Source organism: Pogona vitticeps, chromosome 1 (assembly GCF_051106095.1).
Source record: "Pogona vitticeps strain Pit_001003342236 chromosome 1, PviZW2.1, whole genome shotgun sequence".
Lineage (NCBI taxonomy): Eukaryota > Metazoa > Chordata > Lepidosauria > Squamata > Agamidae > Pogona > Pogona vitticeps.
Window position 1 is genome coordinate 340934345 of NC_135783.1, and position 20565 is coordinate 340954909.

The following is a 20565-nucleotide window of genomic DNA, read 5'->3' on the forward strand; positions in this document are numbered from 1 at the left end:
GGACCTGGGTTCAGTTCATGGATTCAGAAGACCTGGGTTCAATTCCTTGACCCTGCCATGGAAACTCACTGGAGGTGGGGATGGAACTCGTAAAGCTACTCCTTAAATACCTCATTTACCTTGAAAATCCTATTAGGATCACTATCTTTCAGTTCTGACTTGACAGCACATAACAACAACAATCCTGTCGTGATGTATGGAAGTGAGAGCTGGACCATAAAGAAAGCAGACCGCCGAAGAATTGATGCCTTTGAATTGTGGTGCTGGAGGAGGCTCTTGAGAATCCCCTGGACTGCAAAGAGAACAAACCTATCAATTCTAAAGGAAATCAACCCTGAGTGCTCACTGGAAGGACAGATCCTGAAGCTGAGGCTCCAGTACTTTGGCCATCTCATGAGAAGAAAAGAGTCCTTGGAAAAAACCTTGATGTTAGGAAGGTGTGATGGCAAGAGGAGAAGGGGACGACCGAGGATGAGATGGCTGGACAGTGTCTGCGAAGCAACCAACATGAACCTGACACAACTCCGGGAGGCAGTAGAAGACAGGAGGGCCTGGCGTGCTCTGGTCCATGGGGTCACGAAGAGTCGGACACGACTAAACGACTAAACACACACACAACAACAACAAAAGGTTAATAAACTAAGCTAGTAAACTAAGGGTAAGGTGGAGAAAAATGTAGAATATGAATCCTAGCTAGCAAGGATGATGTCAGTCTTCCACTTTGTCTGACTTCTACAAGATAAGTAGCAGATAAGTGACAAGGGGGTGTACAGCGCTCATTAGCTTCAGTCTGAACCCTCCTTGGCGTTTTAATGGGTAGGATTTTTTATATAATTATTTATTTATTTTTATTTTATTTTATTTATACCCTGCCTATCTGGTCATTTTGACCACTCTAGGCGGATCTCCAGAGGATTCATTGGTGGGGTCAGTTGTCAGTCTCCTTTTCCTTTCGCACCCACTGTGTCTTCCTCAGTATCATGTGTTACTTTTAGGGTGTGATCACGGAGAGAAATAGGTCACTTTTGGTGCAGTCTGGTGATCTATTTCCCGGCGATCACACAACTTGTGAGGAAATGTGCTCCAGACCAATCCCAATCTCTGCCCAAATTCGACCTTTTCGGCCCAGCTGTAGGGCCACTCCTTTGGAGGGCCTGACTGCAGTGATTCCCTGACAAATGGAAGGGTCATTTTAAGGGAGATTGTTCCCATTAAAGCATTCCTTTAATCAGACCTAGGCAAAGTGCGGCCCGAGGGCCACATACGGCCCGCGAGCCACTCCTGTCCGGCCCGCAGACAATTTTGAACATCAAAACCATTTATAGCTTTTTGTCTAAAGTCAATCAGTTGCTTATCTTTAACATACCGCAAAAAACCTCTTTAGTATTTGTGAAGATTAACAAGTTTAAAATAAAAAGCAATCATAACATCACTGTTTCATTTTATTTTTAAGTAAAGTTGGTTCAGCCCCTGAACACAGTCAGATTTTTCATGTGCCCCCCTATAGAAATTAATTGCCCAGCCCTGCCTTTAATGAAAGCAATTGGACATGCGACTTTATACCTGTTAGATCACATCCTTAGTTGTACTTTGATCTCTTGGAATTGTGTCTCAATGAAAGAAAGAAAACAAATAACCATATAAATGCCAGATTGAACGCCAAGGTGAATGCCAAGGTGTTGTATAGAATCCATGTATAGAAACTGATCAGCTGTTCGATTATATATCAGCTCTGGCCATGATACACTGTGCTCAAGGGTAGCAGGTTAATTTACAGGGTGTAAAGCAGTTTGTGCAATATAGATTTCTCTTCTCCAACTCTCCTGCTGCACCTGCTACCTGCATCTCTCACCTCGAAGCAGCCACCTCACTCTGCCTCACGGAAGGGCCGATCCAGTTAGCACAGGATCCCTTCAGATATGGTTGACTAACTTTTCAGTCAATAACACCATTCTTTTCGGGTATTTGTAAGCCTCGGTGCAAATGAGTTACCTACATAAATAGCCTTCTTCTGTCAGTAAATCATTAATCAATTGCTCCTGGAATTTCCCCTGAGAGGACTTTTGCCCTTCTTTTCTGCCCCCTCCTTTGCAGATAGAAAGAAAGAGAAAGTGAAATCGTACTGCTGCTTTGTGAAGAGTTCCAAAAGTGTTTTGTCTTAATGCGCTCGGCCTGCTTTCTCTGTTGAAAGCCTTGTGGGTTTTAATCAATTTTCATAAGAGCCAAAGAAGATGGAATCTCCTCCAGTCTCTATAGATAAAGTATCTTGACAACTAAGGAGAGTCAAAGAAATTACCAGTTTAATCCAGGTGAGTATCTCTGGCAACCACAGTTTGAGAGGCGTCCTACGTGCTACCTGATCTGCTGCTTGATCTACTGGCACACCAATGTATGTATGTATGTATGTATGTATGTATGTATGTATGTATGTATGTATGTATGTATGTATGTATGTATGTATGTATGTATGTATGTATTTGTTTAGTTGTTTAGTTGTTTAGTTGTTTATTATTGTATGCCTGGTGTGGGTGGATATGTTCCTTCTTCTGTCTCACAGATTAAATACAGGAGGAAGATAGAAGCTAAAGGTTAGCTGGATGTGGGATTCTGAGAACTGTAGTCCAGAAAAGCAATTTTGCCAACTCCCATCTGGCCAATAACATTCATACAGCAATTCTGGACTTACGGCTATGGGCAAGGCATTTTAATTCTCTCTCTCTCTCTCTCTCTCTCTCTCTCCCCCTCAGTGTTTCTGTAGGGAAAGGGATTTGGATGTGTGGTATGCAGGCTTAAATCTGTTCAACTGTTTAGCATAACAGTAATTATTGTAAAGCCACCATGTTGTTGTTGTTGTTTAGTCGTTAAGTCATGTCTGACTTTTCGTGACCCCATTGACCAGAGCAAACCAGGCCCTCCTGTCTTCCACTGCCTCCCGGAGTTGTGTCAAATTCATGTTGGTCGCTTTGATGACACCGTCCAACCATCTTGTCCTCTGCCGTCCCCTTCTCCTCTTGCCTTCACACTTTCTCAACATCAGGGTCTTTTCCAGGGAGTCTTGGTCAAAAATGAAATAAAGCCAACACCCATCCACTCAGAGGATAACTATGCATATCTGTTTCATGACAAGCAGGATCCTATTCACAAATGGAGACTGTTAACAGTTCTAATCCTGCATTTCCTCCAGTGGAGTGATGCAAGCAAGATGTTGCCCCACTGAAAACAAAGAGGCTTTCTGCTTGTCTAACAGGTTAGAGCAGTGGTTCCCAGTCCTGGATAACACAAGTGTTCCTGGACTGAAACTCCCAGAAACCCCAGCCAACATAGTAAGTGGTGAAGGCTTCTGGGAATTGCAGTCCAAGAACAACTAGGTGGCCTAAACTGAGAAGCACTGTGTTAGATTCTCCCTTGTATAACTAGTGGCAGAAAAGGAAACATGGGTGGGACGGACTGTTCTGCTCATGGTTAAGACCCAATAGGTTTCATGTACACTCCAATTTTCTCGCAGCTTAGGTATCTGAGGCTACTTACAGAGTGCTAGGGAGTGTGTGAGAGGACAGATGCACAACTTAAAATATAAAAAATGCAAGTAAACTTGTAAGAGTAAGAGTAAATAATATTAAAAATATTAACGTAAAAGTACTAAACTTAAAACAATGAAAAAACGGAAACATCAGAAGAAGACAGGCACATGCAAGAACAGTTTTACAAAATAAAAAGAAAAAAAACCTCAATTCCAGTTTTCATTTTAAATGCTGTTTTGGCTGCCAAATAGGCATTTAAAAGGGAAAAGCTCTCTTTAACAACTAAATAAATTTAACTAATACTAACCAAAGAAAGAAAAGAGCTGGAGAAGAAGCGGTGATCCTCTGTGGCTGTTTTCTTAAAATATTACCCTTAGTAAAACCTCAGTAAAATGAAAACTTCCATAAAATCGTAGTATGACCTTATAAATAATATGTTAATGTAAATATTAAGGAAATGAAAATTAGTGGTTGTTGTCCGTTTTTTGGGCTGTTCGGCGGTGGCCTGGAGGTTTTTCTTCCTAACGTTTCGCCACTCTCTATGGCCAGCATCTTCAGAGGACAGAGTTCTAGCACCTGTCCTCTGAAGATGCCGGCCACAGAGACTGGTGAAACGTTATTTATTTTATTTATTTATTAAATTTATATCCCGCCCCTCTAGACCAGGTCTACTTGGGGCAGTTTACAGCATAAAATAAGACAATATAAAATATAAATAATCATAAAAATACAATTGGTATATTAGTTAATAGAATTAATTTAGGAAAGAATTGCCAATAGGATAAAATGGGAAAAATAAAAATAAAAGAACTAGCTGAATGGAGGGAAGGCCTGCTTAAATAACCAGATTTTTAACTGTCTTTTAAAAACACCCAGTGAGGGTGCCAGCCGAATTTCTGTAGGAAGGGCATTCCATAGCCGAGGGGCCACCGCCGAGAAGGCCCAGTTTCTAGTTTTTTCCTTCCGAGCCTCTCTCGGTGCCAGAAGGAAAACTTCCAGAACACAGCCAAGCAAGCTGAAAAACCTACAAGAACCTTTGAATCACCGGCTGTGAAAGCCTTGGAGAACACATCAAAATGAAAATTACTTATTATGTCTTTTAAAAAATTCATTAGCTAGTTCAGCTATGCCGAGCCCACTTCGGCCATACCTCCTCAGGATGCTGGCCATTTGCAAGGATGGCCCTTAGGCCCTCTGGACTAGTCTGATCAGGGTTTATAAGCTGTCGCCAGCTTATAACCAGGGGCACAACTACACTTTCAGGAAGGGCCAACCTTAGTCCATTGCAACTTTGGTCATTTGACATGATGAAATGGTATGGTTTTTCAAAAATTATGCACAGGTGCCATTTTTAAACCAGGACTTCTATCCCAGCTGGCCAGTGCTAGATTAGGGCTAGGGGTAGCTGCTGATATTTCCGGGCCCCGGGGCTTGTCATGCAGCAAAACCGACAGTGTTGCTGCCCAGCTAGTGCCCAGGAGGCTTCCTGGCCACCCCACCCCTAGCTGGCTGGCGACTTTGTTTTTGCTGGAGTTGGGGCTCATCCAGCAGCGCCTTTTTCCCTACACCCCAAGCAGGCAAAGCTGTCCTGACCCTGGTGCTGTCAGAAGCAGCAGGAAGCCTCCCAGCGCTGGCCAGCCTGCAGGATAGGGACATCTCCATGTTGTTGTTGTTTAGTGGTTAAGTCGTGTCCGACTCTTTGTGACCCCATGGACCAGAGCATGCCAGGCCTTCCTGTATTCCACTGCCTGGTGGTGAAATTCATGTTGGTCACTTCGATGACACTGTCCAACTATCTCGCCCTCTGTCATCCCCTTCTCCTCCTGCACGCTTTTCCCAATATCAGGGTCTTTTCCAGGGAGTCCTTTCTTCTCACGAAATGGCCAAAGTATTGGAGCCTCAGCTTCAAGATCTGTCCTTCCAGTGAGCACTCAAGGTTGATTTCCTTCAAAATGGATAGGTTTGTTCTCTTTGAAGTCCAGCGGACTCTCAAGAGTGAATGAGGATTCACATTAAAGCAGGACATGTGGCAGTGGATTATCCCAAATGTGTAGTTCCTGCCCACATATATCTTGCAATCTGGACAGGTTTTAAAAGCTGTTACAGTGGACCCTCGACTTACAAACTTAATCCATATTGGAACGGTGTTCATACATCAAAACGTTCATAAGTTGAAGGAAATTTTCCCATAGGAATGCATTGAAAACCATTTAATCCATTCTGGCTGTTTTTCGTTCTTATCTAGCGTTCACAAGTAGAGGCATTCGTTCCCATAGGAATGAATGCAAAGCCGGTTAATCCATACTCTATCACTAGGGGGAGAATTTTTTTTCCTTTTTTCTTCTTTTGACCTAAGATGAACTTAGGTCAAAAAAAGGGCAGGAAAGGGGGGGAGAACACCTTCTAAGCAGAACACCTTTTAAACCAAGCACCTTTTAAACAAAAACCAAGCACCTTTTAGCTTAAAAAAAGGGCAGGAGAACACCATCTAAACAGAACACTTTTTTTGTTTGTAAGTTGAAGTTCCATTCGCAAGTCGAAGCAAAATTTTGCGCCCAGACCGGTTCGTAAGTCAAAATGTTCGTAGGTAGAGACATTTGTGAGTCGAGGTTCCACTGTATTTGTTCCCATCCTACTTAATTTCTGGGTATGCTAGAGTTGCCAATTTTATTTTGTGCAAGGCTCCTGTGCTGTTAACATTGTTCGACACACAGGAAAGGGAAAATGTTTCCTCTGCACCAACATATTGCAGCTCCTCCCTTGCTTTTTGCTCTTATGGGACTTTTAGATGCCAAGATAACCAATCAGGGGAAATAGATGAGAACCTTATATAGCATCACAGAGATGGAATAGGAGTGGGGGAGAGAGCAGTAGGATGATCAAATCCAGCAAAGTATAGATTTCCTGTAACTTTTCTAGGAAATATTGGAAGGCACAGATTTATGTGTCTTCATTTTCTGAAACTTTATCTTTTGCAAAAAGAAAAAATCCCATTCTCTTTAAATCATATAAATTATATAAAAGGAAAAAGACTTAAGGAACTAAAAAGAGGGGAGGGTTTAACAGAAACATAACAATGAAGAATGCAAATATAAATGTTAACAAACCAACCCCATATCTAAGTAAATATCCATGGGCTCCAATAGATGTCAAAAGTGTTGTGAAGTCCTTGGACCAATGATCAACAGAAAATTGGCATGTCTTTCCAGCATTGCAATATTGGTGCTTTATCTACCTTGAGGACTGGGAAAATCAATTGGTTTAACCATTGGTTAGTTTCCAAGAAACAGGTGGACAACTTTCAGGGCACAGAAACGTGTGCAGATTTCAAAAGCTGCTCCCGACTGTCTTCTGCACAATTATTAAAAGTCCAGAAACCCAGTCCACCTGTGCCTATGATAATCGTAGTGAACAATATATGAATCAATTACAAAGCTTGTTTTGATTCTACCAAGTGGTAACCATGGAGATCCAAGCCCTCCTGCTTTCAAGAACATAAGCAACAGAGTGACATCCGTGGACCTCCTTTAACCCAGGCAGAGTGTGCAAATGAGAGATTGCTTCAGAAATCAGACACAATTACTTACTTGAAGAAGTCAAATTGTAGTAACACATGGTGTGGCAAAAATCTATCCCAGATCTGACGTGGCCTGCTGGATGCTTCTAGAGATTTTCTATCACCGTCTTTACTCAACACATTGACAGAGCGGAATGAAGTCATATTGTTTATTATGTTGGGGAGAGTGAATGTCTTCATTTTTTCTCTGAGAAACTGAAGGTTATTTCAGAGTGTGTGCGCTTTCTTTTGCTGATTAATTCTTATATGCCACAGTTTGCTGGTAACACATGCTCTTTCCAAATAATTTTCAGAAAGTCCACGTAAGAATAAATTTCATTGAAACTAGAAGAACTTAAAAAATTTATTTATTTATTTATTTATTTATTTATTTATTTATTTATTTATTTATTTATTTATTTATTTTATATCCCTCCTATCTAGTCAGCTCAGGACCACTCTAGGCGGCTAACAATCAGAAAATGATAATATATATATAAACAGCATAAATGATAAAAACCTTACAAAGAGAGAAAACCAGTAGAGGGAAAAAAAGAGGAGCGTCAGGAATTATCTGATGGGAAGGCCTGCCGAAACATCCATGTCTTTAATTGTTTCTTAAAGATACCCAGCGAGGAAGCCCCGCGAATCTCAGGAGGTAGGTTGTTCCAGAGGCAAGGAGCCACCGCCGAGAAGGCCCGATTTCTTGCCTTCTCCTTCCGGGCCTCCCTCGACGTTAGGCTCCTCAGCCTCACCTCCTGGCTCGCACGAGTGACACAGGTAGATCTTGGTGGGAGTAGGCGTTCCGCCAAGTATCGAGGCCCTAAACCGTTTAGGGCTTTATACGTAAGCATCAACATTTTGAAGTCGATATGGAATCGGATGGGCAGCCAATGCAATGCGGCCAGAGTGGGCGAAATATGTTGGTATTTTTTCACTCCACTAAGTAATCTGGCTGTCGCAATTCTGCACCACCTGTAGTTTCCGCAGCAGCCTCACATGTAGCCCCACGTAGAGCGCATTACAGTGGTCTAATCTTGAGATTACGAGCGCATGCACCAGTGTAGTGAGCACCCCCACATCAAGGTAGGGCCGCAGCTGGGCTATCCGCCTGAGATGAAAAAAGGCGGTGCGGACCACTGATCCCACCTGAGATTCCATAGTGAGCGCCGGGTCCAGATGGATCCCCAAGCTGCAGACCCCATCTTTGGCGGGTAGAGTCACCCCCCCCAAAAGAGAGGGAATTTCCCAAATCCCCAACTGTGGGGGGACGCACCCTCACAAAATCTAGATGATACTTTGTTAAGATACGTCTTTTGGCAAGAATGGACAGAGGTGTTGTTAAGATACATTGGCCAAAATACTGTTGCTTTGTGTAATAAATTGCACTAGAGTAGGCCCATTCAATCAAAGGTGATTTGGTGAATCAACTCCTCCATTGATCAAATGAGCCTATTCCAGTTGTAACTTACCTTGTGTGTGTGTGTGTGTGTTTAGTCGTTTAGTCGTGTCCGACTCTTCGTGACCCCATGGACCAGAGCACGCCAGGCCCTCCTGTCTTCTACTGCCTCCCGGAGTTGTGTCAGGTTCATGTTGGTTGCTTCGCAGACACTGTCCAGCCATCTCATCCTCGGTCGTCCCCTTCTCCTCTTGCCGTCACACTTTCCCAACATCAGGGTCTTTTCCAGGGAGTCTTTTCTTCTCATTAGATGGCCAAAGTACTGGAGCCTCAGCTTCAGGATCTGTCCTTCCAGTGAGCACTCAGGGTTGATTTCCTTTAGAACTGATAGGTTTGTTCTCCTTGCAGTCCAGGGGATTCTCAAGAGCCTCCTCCAGCACCACAATTCAAAGGCATCAATTCTTCGGCGGTCTGCTTTCTTTATGGTCCAGCTCTCACTTCCATACATCACGACAGGAAAAACCATAGCTTTGACTATTCGGACTTTTGTTGGCAAGGTGATGTCTCTGCTTTTCAAGATGCTGTCCAGATTTGTCATCGCTTTCCTCCCAAGAAGAAGGCGCCTTTTAATTTCAGGGCTGCTGTCTCCATCTGCAGTAACTTACCTTGGCATTGTAAATCACAGTTAGAGTAGGCTCATTTGAATCAGTAGTTAACATTATATTTGCACAAGCTGCATCATCAGAGTTATGTAATTTGCCTATAATCATGATTTTTGCCTTCTTAATGTTCAACTGCAATACTGCTTTTGCACTTTCTTCTTTTATGTTCATCAGGAGTTGTTTCATGTCATTGATGCTCCTACCAGTAAGATGTTATCATCTGCATATCTTAAATTATTGATGTTTGTTTCACCAGCTTTCACTTTGCCTTCATCTGAATCTAGTTCAGCTTTCTGTGTGATACACTCTGTGCGTGGATTGAGGAGATAGTGTACAGAGATAAGACACACCCTTGTTTCTAAATACAGTACACGGTCCTAATGCTAGCTTTTTGATAGGATTTTTATCAGTATAATCAAGTATCGAGGCACACCAATTTCCTATAGAATTTGTTTAAAAGCAAACAAATTTGTTTCCTCTCCCGTGGAGAGAAAAGCAATTTGTTTGCTTTTAAAGCTTCCTAAAATTTTTCTAGGGACCACATCATACCTGGGTAATTAAAGATTACTTAGAACTGTGCTTTTCAGTCTTTTGTCTTTCAAATGTTTTGGTCTTTAACTCCCAGATCTCTGGCCACTTGCTATTGAAATCCAAACATCTGGACATTGAAATCCAAACATCTGGAAACTCAGAGAGTCACTGATTTAGAATAAACGCTTGCGAGGGGATTTCCGCAATCCTTCAGCCTCCATGTCTATATTATATGGGAAATCTGGAAGCAATAGTCCAGAAAGTAACTGTTCCTACCTCTGCTGAGAATACCTTTTGGGGAACAATATGTTGGTGTAGCTGTCTTTTGAAAGGTCTTGTTTTAACTTTTACAGCTGAAAAATGTTGTGGCATCCTAAAGACTAACAATTTCAATTCATTGTGATCTTTTGTGTATCAAAGTCCCCTTCCACAGACACCTTCTCCTTCTGCTTGCTGTTATTTTATTTATTATTTATTTACTTAAAATATTTATATGCCACCTTTCTCCTAAAGGATCGAGGCAGCTTACAGCACTGAAAGAAGCCCCGTTAAAAGCGAAATAATAAATTATTACTACCCTGTTTCCCTGAAAATAAAACCTAACCTGAAAATAAGCCCAAGTATGATTTTTCAGGAGGCTCGTAATAAAAGCCCTACCCCAAAAATAAGCCCTACTTAAGTGAAAGCCCGCCTTCCATCATTGTGCTGCATTGCGCAGCAACCAGAAGATTACATGACTCTATTTGAATAAATGTAGATGGTTGCACATGGGGGGAAAATCCCCTGAAAATAAGCCCTAATACATTTTTTGGAGCAAAAATTAATATAAGACCCTGTCTTATTTTTGGGGAAATGTGGTATATTTTAAAAGCATTAAACAGATATATTAAATTCCATAAATAAGAGCAATATTAAAATACCAAATAAAACAACAGAATAAAATAATCCCTTTCACAAATCTAGTTAGCCAACCAGTCGTTTAAAGGCAAGCTTGCCTGAAGAGAAAGGTCTTTGCCTGCTTGTGGAAGGACAGCAAAGATGGGGCCAGGCTAGCCTCCAGTGGGAGGGAGTTCCACAGTCTAGGAGCAGCGACAGAGAGGGCCCTTTCCTGTGTCCCCACCAAGCACATATGTGAGGGTGGTGGGATTGAGAAAAAAGCCTCTCCTAATAATCTTAATGTCCACTTGTTATACTCTTTGCTTCCTTTGTATGACACAAACCCTCATTCTGTCATTTTTGTTTACCTTTCCTTGCCAGTAATTGTTTTCAGTACATCTGCAGTGTTTGCTGAAAAGCGGTGATGGATGAATGTAAAACAGAAAGAAGGGAGGAGACTAGTGGGGAAACGGAGTTGCCATCAGTGCCGAAATCTCCCTCAAAATGCTCGGAGGGCAAAGACAGTAGTATCGCTCTCAATTTTCGACCCATCAATAATCAAGGAGAAACTAGGCTGAAAACTTTTACCAGGGATTTCAAATCAAGATGGAGCTTCAAAGATACACGTAAATCGGTCAAAGAGGACTCAACCAGGGTCAAGATGGATGAAAGTAATAAAGAAACAAGAAATGCAAATGCGAAAACAGAATTTCCTGGGAAATGCATAGAGGGTGAGGGTGACAAAGATTCACCCCCTGTGGATGATCAAGAGGAAAATTTACCCCAACCCTTCAGCAGAGTTCATAAAATAATGCAGAGTTTTAGGAACGGTTCCTCTCTCAAAGAAAAGTCATTCGAAGAAACCGGGGCCTCAAAAACCAGCAGCAAACGATTTTCACTGGCATTAGTATTTAAATGGCAAGAAGATGGCGACCAAGCCACTAAAGAAAACGAGAGCATGCCAGAGGAAAACCAGACGTTTGGAAGAGAAGAATGTGTTCAAAAAGAACCACTTTCTGGTAAGAAATTAAAGATGTTTTAGGTTGTTTTCTTGGTATCCTGGCCTTCTTAGCTTTCGAAAGCTGTACGCTTGAGTTGAAGTATGGCACACCATTCTTTGAAGGTGTCGCAAGGCAGATCCCGCGTATTTACCACTCCTAGTCAAAACCATGACACTGAATTGAGTAGTGGTTTGTTCCTTGAATTTATTGGTAATTAGTTAGCCGTGAATGAAGCTCCATAAACGTGTACCAGGAATGGGACTCTTCAAAGGTGGTATGATCTTGATGGAATGTTCTCTCTAGAGTGATTTGGGCAGAACTGACTCACTAAATTCTCTCTCTCACACACACACACATCCTTTATTTCCTTATATTTGCTTCACTGTTTCAGTGGCAATGCCACCTTGTCCTGGGTGTGGTTGAGTGTTGCTCTTGTAGGCGTGCAATTTTCCAAAATTTATGGACAACAGCCCCCAAAGTTTGCAGGATTTCCTATCCCCCCCCCCCAATCTGTGGGCTTTAATCAAGAGATCAAACTCCTGGCTGGTGTTTTCAGTTTCTTAAGCTAATAAATGTAGACACTGGCCCCCATTTTCATCCTGTGGAGAAGGGAAATACCTGTAGGTGTGTGGGGCTAGCTTTTGTGGGAGTTGCAAAGAATTGTAGGTATGGTTGTTGTGGGTTTTTTGGGCTCTTTGGCCCAGAAAACCCACAACAACCATTAGATCTGGGCCTTGAAAGCCTTCGCAAATAAATTATAGGTACTGGTATCATAAATTATCATAAATTATAGGTATCAAGTGCACAGGAAGCGCTTTAAAAAAACTACCAAACCCATAATTCATTGCAACTCTCACAAAGCTTCCACAGGAAGAAATTGGCTGCTAGAGTCTTAATTTCATTAGTTTAAGAACTTGAAAATACTTGTCAGGACTCTAATTTCTTGATTAGAACTCCCAGACGTCTGACCGTCATCCACAAATTCCCAAAATCTCCTGCCTTCTGCTATGAGGAGGGGATTTTGTCAAGTTATTTTCCTCCAGTGATTTAGTGGCCCAGAATCCTGTTACTTATGAGCAAAAAATTGAGGCTTGCATGCCTAATTGTGCATGTTCTTCATGACTGGGCAGGCGATGAGGAACATGGGCTTCAACTCTTTAAGTAAGTGCAACTTGCAACACTGATGTACTCTGTTTGACTGTGTAAGTAAGTAATAGGATAGTGGGATTTGTTTAGAGGTTGTTTGTTTCTTTACAGGATGTTTAATTTTTATTTTATTCCCTAAGTGGCTTTCAGTTGATCTCTGATAAGGAGAAGAGGGATATAAATGACTATCATATACAAATAATGTCATCATTTTAATTATAATAAAATAAGAAAGACCATTTAAACATTTTTAAAACTTTTCACATGTTAAAAACTTAAGAAAGAACAAATCCTGCTGAAGAGGAAATATAGTAGAACTAGAGCAGTGGTTCTCAATAGAGATGGCCTTCTGCACTTTGTGCTGGTTTGTTCTTTGACCAAACAAGTTCGGTGCTCTCCAGCCCCACCTCGTCCAGCGAGCGCCCAATCGGAGGTACCCCAGCTTCTGTCTTGCTTCCTCCAGGCTCTGTCTCTGAGTAGGGGCACGCCACTTGTGTATACTGCTTTATTTACTGCACTCATATCAACAACCAACCAAACTGATCAACAGCAAAGAAACAACTGCCTCCAACAGATGAAAGATGTGGAAAGAAACAGTCCACAGAGAGGTGGGGTTCTCTTTGAATATCAAAGACTGGAAGGAACAATAGGTTAGTGCTGGATAGACAGCCAATTCCCCCCCCCCCCCCAGCCCAGAAAAGTCCATCCAAGTCATGCAAACCACAGAGAGCATGCAATTCATTGCACAAATGCTTTTTCTATGACAAAAACCTTGTTAGGTATGCTAGGCTGAGCAATTGTCCTAGACCAAGCATTTCTACTGTGCCATGGAGGGAATAAAACCCAGGTTTCCTTGGTTTTTAGGATGATCTTAGTGAGCCACAACATACAAGAGATGCTGTCTCACTTGTGCCTGTGAGTTTTGCTAGCTGTGCCTCTGTGTGTGTTTTTTTTTTAAAAAAAAATTAATCTCATTTTATTTATTTGAACATGCTCATCGCTTGTTTTGACTGTGCTCAGAAGCAAAACAGGAAAATAAATTAGACACAGTGAAAATTTTTGGAATCTAATCTTTGGAGCCAACCATGATCCAGATTCTCTCTGCCAGTCAGCAGTATTCCACACAAATTGTTGCTCACAAGATGCCATAACTCACTTTGAACAAAACTGCACAAGACACACACAAAAAGCCTTTGTGCTGTTTTATCTGGCCATATGGACTATAAAAACAGAAAGTGCAGGAGAGAACAAAATGGCAAAATATTGGTACTCTTTCTCCTCCATTCACAATTTAAGGATCTTTCTTGTGTGGCCTCTTAGAGCACAATCCTATGTCTACTTAGAAGTTAAGTCTCCTTATGTTCAATGGAGCTTGTGTATTGTGTTATGTTCTGTTGATCTGACTTATGGCAACTGTAGTAGGGTTTCCAAAGAATGTCGGATATTTAAAGAGTGGTTTTACCCTTGATATATTATGATTATATCATATGCTTACTTCCTAATGTGGAGAAACACTTTTTAAAAAATTGCTATTGCCTATCCCATTCATATTTCTCTGGACAAAGAACTGTGTTGAATTTCCAATCAGTTATACATCCTCATTGCAATATAAATAAATTCACCATTTCAGTTAACAGTTACATTACCATTACAACTGATCATTAATTTAATCAGTGATGAAGTACCTCTGTAGCAATAATACAAATGCATCTGGTACCCCTAGAGTCAGTGGAAATCAGACTACAAGTTTACCACTCCCCCCCATGGTAATGGAAGTAAGGGCCTGCCCACACTGGCATATAGGCTGATGGCACAGTTTGGATTGGGGGGAAAAGACCTTGTCTGCTAGTATATCTACGCAGAATGATCCATCCTTCCTCTTTAAGAGCTGCCCTGCACCTTTCTGGCCCAGCAGAAGGGCGTTCATTCTTTTTAGCTGGGAGATAGCAGCCTCCAGCAGTTTAAGAGAGAAAGTGGAGGGAGAATGGAGGAAGGGAAGTAGGAAGGGGGTAAAACCAGCACTCAGAGGATCAGGGAAAAGGCTTCTCAACACGGCTGATTGGGTTGCAAGAGGTCATTTGCTGTCTGGCACATCACATTTCTCCACCAAAAAAACCCCAAACTTTTTGTAGTCCAATCCACCGACACCTAAAATGGCCAATCTGGACAGGCCCCAAGTCTGCCCAGGAGGGCTCTAGTTTAGCCTGAAGATCAGAGGCAGGCAGGAGATGGTAAAAGCGCCAGCAGCAGTAGTGTACTGTCGTCAGCCACTGGGACTCAAAGCAGGCAATTTGGGTTCCTGCTGCCACCGCCGATGCTATTCCCATCAAAGAAAAGGGAGCAGAGAATGATCTGCTACCCCTCTGAAGGGCAGAGGATATTTATTGCTATCTGCTTATCCACTGGAGGCAACAAAGAAGCAGGGGTAGATTGTTGAGACATTATAGGACAAGCAGCCTCTCCTAAAGAGGTCCTAAAGTCCTAGCAGCCAAGCAGCGGGCGCAAGACCTAAACAAGAAAAACAAAGGGGACTGGATTTGATCTAAATCACAATTTATTTATTTTTTAAATCGGATTTTTCAATGAGTCAAACAAAAAAAAAAGTTTAAAAAAATGAAATCATGATTAAATTTTTTTATTAAGTCATTTTCCTCCCACCCTGCAGGACATCTTTGCTATTGCTTCACGCATCAGGCTTCATTTGGGGGACATTTTTAATATAAATGTATGCGTGTGCAAAAGAAGCGCATTTAAAATTAAAAGCTAATTAACAGAGTTAAAGTTTGCTTTAAAATATATATTTTAAAGCAAACTTTAACTCTGTTAATTAGCTTTTAATTTTAAATGCGCTTCTTTTGCACATGCATACACATAATAATATTAAAACCTTCATACAATAGGATTTCAAGGTAATATCGTTATGGTGCTAATTTTTAAAAGGAAACATTTTTTTAAAAAAATCCAGGAAGAGCAGATGAATAATACCATCACTTCTTTTGTTAAAAGATGGGTTTTCTGTGGTTTAAGAAAAAGACCTGATTCTGGTTGGCGGGAGATCCAGGGCAGACAAAAGAAAGCACTTCTTTACATAATGAGTCATCAATTTACGGGATTTTCTACCCAAGGAGCCTCTGGTTTTAAAGGAATTAGACACATTTATGGAAGACAGGTTTATGAATGGCTATTAGCTATCCAAGATAATAATAATGAATTCATTTCTACCAGCTCTGATCCTTAGGTACCCAGAATAAGCCCACCCACACAGCAGGTAGCTCGGAGGAGCCTCAAGGCTTGCAGATGTACAGAATAAAAAGGATGTGACCCCAAAACAGATCAACAAGGGCTGGACATGATTTGTGGAAACAGGGTATCATCTTTGTCTATGAGGTTTTGTGGTGTCTTGAAATGGTGATTGTGTAGAATTTCTAGACCATGTGGAAGCCTACAGGGGCAAAGGTCTATAGGCATGGGCTTCCATACCGCAGATGGCCAAACCAAGACATCAATGTGAGGCACAGGGCAAGTGAAAAGCACAGTCTTTGTGAGAGAGGCAAAAGTCTGGACCTCTTGGAGATGTGGTACCATTTCATATAATTAACGTGGAAATGGGGCTGCAGAAGCCCTTGGCAACAGTATAGGTGGTTTATGACTGGGGAAGGGCATGCCTTCCCAGAATTTTGGGGTGATACTTCCACCCTAGTTCATGAAATGTCCCTAGGTGATGGGAAACACTCATTTCTGGGATTGTTGATTGCCATCCCCACCGTCTCACAAACAGCATGACAACAGCCATGAACAGCCGTGATGGCTGTAGTACCCTAAGAGTTATAGTACTCCAAAAGTAACATTTCCTATCTCTGAAAGCCACAAGATACTTTTGAACAGGAAGATGTCTTTTGCCAGGTGGTAGCAAGGGACGTGGTGGCACTGCGGGTTAAACCACAGAAGCCTCTGTGCTGTAAGGTCTGTAGATCTTCAGCTGTAAGATCGAATCCACGTGACGGAGTGAGTGACTGTCATTTGTCCCAGGTCCCGCCAACCTAGTGGTTAGAAAGCATGCAAATGCGAGTAGATAAATAGGGACCACCTCGGTGGGAAGGTAAACAGCGTTCCGTGTCTAAGTCGCACTGGCCATGTGACCACGGAAGATTGTCTTCAAACAAACGCTGGCTCTATGGCTTGGAAATGGGGATGAGCACCGCCCCCTAGAGTCGAACACGACTGGACAAAAATTGTCAAGGGGAACCTTTACCTTTACCTGGTGGGAAGAGCAGAAAAACTTTGTAACTGTTAGAGTAGTACGACAATGGAACCAATTACCTTGGGAGGTGGTAAGCATTCTAACACTGGAGGCATTCACAGGAAAATTGGACAGCCATCTGTCAGATCTGTTTTGACTTGGATTCCTGCCTAGAGCAGAGGGTTGGGCCTGCCCTTCCAACTCCGTTATGCTATGAAAATGGGCACGGAATGGAACACCTTTGAAATGGGCATGGCTGGCTGGCTAAAATGATGAACAAAAGCACTCTCCACTACAACATTTTGCTTGTAGCTAAAAAGCAAAATGGTATCCACCTTGATCAGAAATCAACAATATGTTGTTGCTGGAAGTTAACAGCACAGAAACGCTGTTATTTTGTGTGGCTAAAACTGCCTAGAAGCATCAGGCTGATCCTGGTAGCAAACAGATCAGAATTGGGAAGAGTTATTTTTGAAATTAAAACTACCAGAACCCCCCCCCCCCAGCCAGCATGTCTAGTAGTTACAGTGATTGGATGATTCTTGAAGCAAATTTCCTTTAAAGTAACTTTTCCAAAACTCAGAACAGGATGTTAGACTTATTTGGCCTTAGCCAAAAATTTTGCTTTGTAGTGGAAATATTTCAGAATGATTCCTAGAAAGGAATCTGTGCAAGCCAGATGAAAATAGAAGGGGGGGAATATGATCTTTTCATTCCAGTGTAGAATTTTCTATGTATATTTTTTCAAAGATAGCATTCCAAATCTATGTAGACCCCAGAAATATGCTATTGATGTTGCTCTTACATTACATTTTTCCTTGTTTTCTTCAGTAATGCAAATAAATGAACTTATTCAGAAGAGGCAGCTTTTGGAAGCCTTTGAACACATCAGGGATTTGGAAATAGAACTCTTGGCTGAAAGAGAGACCAAGAAATATGAAGACAACCTCAAAAATTACATGGCGAGGGCTAAAGATGTTGATTTGCTATATAAGAATCTCTCCAAGGAAATCCAGGATATTGTAGAACAGATGCTGGATCGCTCTAGCATGGATGCAAAGGTACTGATAGAAAAGATGGTGGCTTTAATTGAAGAAGAAGAAAAAGCACATTCTGGGGCTACAAATATCACTGTGCCTTCCGAGCTTGTGAACCAACTTGGGTTAGCCAGAAACTGGAGAGAACTTTGGGAGAAAACGGTTAGCGAAAGTGTGACGAAAAGGATCCATAAGGTACATATACCGTTGAAGGATGATCCTTCTTGGCTTTTGACACACTTAGGGTTTCTCAAAAATGTCGTAAGGCAAGATCTATTAACCATCAAGGATTCTATACATAAGTTCTATCCAGACGATTACCGTGCGTATGATATTTACCTGAAGGCTTTCCACGAAGCCCTCTCTTTGCACTTACAAGGCATCCTGGAAGAACAAGATAGTTTTGAATCCCAAGAATTCCATGCTGTTCTCCATTGGGTCACAAAAGTATACCACAGGTAAGTGTCCTACTCTCTGAACACCATACCCTGTTTTCCCGAAAATAAGACCTAACCTGAAAATAAGCCCTAGGAGGATTTTTCAGGATGCTCATAATATAAGCCCTACCCCAAAAATAAGCCCTAGTTGACTGAAAGCCCGCCCTCCACCACTGTGCAGCAACCAGAAGATGACATGACCATATTTTAATAAATGTAGATTGTTGAACATGAAAAAAATCCCCTGAAAATGAGCCCTAATGCATTTTTAGAGCAAAAATTAATATAAGGCCATGTCTTATTTTGGGGAAACATGGTAGTTCTTTGATTCTGAAAGATGAGAAATGACTCTTGAACAATAGCTCTTGGAATCTCGTGTTTTTAGAATTCTGGGCATTACCCTCCAAATAGGTTTCCCTTCTCTGGTCACTTTAAACTGTGCTTAATACCTAACATGTGAAGTGAGGGAAGAAGGGCTAAGCATGCTTTTGTTGTTTAGTTGTTTAGTCGTGTCCGACTCTTCGTGACGCCATGGACCAAAGCACGCCAGGCCCTCCTATCTTCCACTGCTTCCCGGAGCTGGGTCAAAAACATGTTAGCACCGCCCTTCTCTGTTGCCTCGCCTTGTACATGAAAGCCCCTCACTTGTGTGTGTGTGTGTGTGTGTGTGTGTGTGTATATATATACTGTGTATATATACTGTGTATATATACTGTGTATATATACTGTGTATATATATATATATATATATATAAATTTTCAGTAAGTTGCAGAAAACAACTGTTTGTTATATATATATTAATATACAGTGGTCAGTGTTTCACAATATTTTATATACTATTATTAATATTTTTATTAATATACAGCAGTCAGTTTCACAATATTTCACAATATATAAAGAAAAAAACAGCGGTCAGTGACTTTTTTTGAAATAACTAGGCAACAATCAGTTATTTCAGAGAAATAGTCTGAATAGTGCTTTCAGAAAGTCCACTCCTGGGACTGACCTCACAGCGGACGTTCATATAGAACTGGCATGCCAAATCATATCCTTCCTGCCATTCATCAGTACTCATATAAGTGTCTGTGTAGTTTGCATTCTTTGTTTCCAAAATGAACCCCCCAACCCACCCCCAAAGTATTTTACTTTAAAAATGAAAGAGAGCTGATTAAGATACATTTACCAACCAAAACTTCAACTTTCCTTGCTTAGCCAGGGAAACACCAGGTGTATGTGTGTGTGTGTGTCTATGAGGTGGCTACTTATGAGTCACTAAACAGAAGGACAGCTGTTGAAATGGAAGACTGTCCTCTCTAAAAGAGACTATATGACCACCGTATTTAGTTACCAGCATCCTCCTAGTTAAGGGACGTGGTGGCGCCTTTGTGTGCTGCAGGGTCAGAAGACCAGCAGTTGTAAGATCGAATCCACGTGACGGAGTGAGCTCCTGTCGCTTTGTCCCAGCTTCTCACCAACCTAGCAGTTCAAAAGCATGTAAATACGAGTAGATTAAGAGGGACCGCCTCGGTGGGAAGGTAAAACGGCACTCCTTGGTCATGCTGGCCACGTGACAATGGAAACTGTCTTCAGACAAGCGCTGGCTCTACGGCTTCAAAAATGGCTTCAAAAATGGGATGAGCACCGCCACCTAGAGTCGGGCACGACTGGACTAAAAATGTCAATGGGAACGTTTACCTTTACCTATCCTCCTCGTTGGCATGGCTTTATTTCTGGAGGCCCTACCTAAGATTTGCAGCCCTGGTTTTCCAAGGCTCTAGATGAGTTGGAGATCCAAAATGACTTGATTCCAGTCTGGACAAATTGAATTGTGGGGGGAACACAATCTTCCAGGGCATCTCACTATACTTTCTGAAAAACCACACTGGATGGGAGGACACATGGCTAGCCCAACAAGGGGACACTTAAAAACATTCCAATGGCATAATTCATTATTTCTTGTTTAGTCATGTCCGACTCTTCGTGACCCTGTGGACCAGAGCATGCCAGGCCCCCCTGTCTTCTAATTCATTATAAGGTATCTCAATAGGTCCATATTCCCTTCCCTGCTTATTAGTTGGATTGCATCACTTCCTATTTTTTAATTTTAATTTTGTTTTAGTTTAACTTCTTTTTACTTGGCATGAGTTGGCAACAGGAA

General features: G+C 41.7%; 1 protein-coding gene across 2 annotated transcripts in view; it reads left to right on the plus strand.

Annotated features, from left to right (window-relative positions):
* Window positions 1–656: 656 nt before the first annotated feature.
* EXOC3L4 (exocyst complex component 3 like 4) overlaps window positions 657–20565 on the plus strand; it is a 67552-nt gene continuing 47643 nt past the window's right edge. The window contains exons 1-3 of one of the 2 annotated variants that reach the window (XM_020793560.3): window positions 657–2389; window positions 10927–11564; window positions 17764–18427. In XM_020793560.3, the coding sequence (XP_020649219.3) occupies window positions 10970–11564; window positions 17764–18427 (1259 nt within the window). In that variant the 5' untranslated portion in view covers window positions 657–2389; window positions 10927–10969. The remainder of the gene's footprint in view (window positions 2390–10926; window positions 11565–17763; window positions 18428–20565) is intronic. The other variant, XM_020793559.3, reaches the window with a different exon arrangement.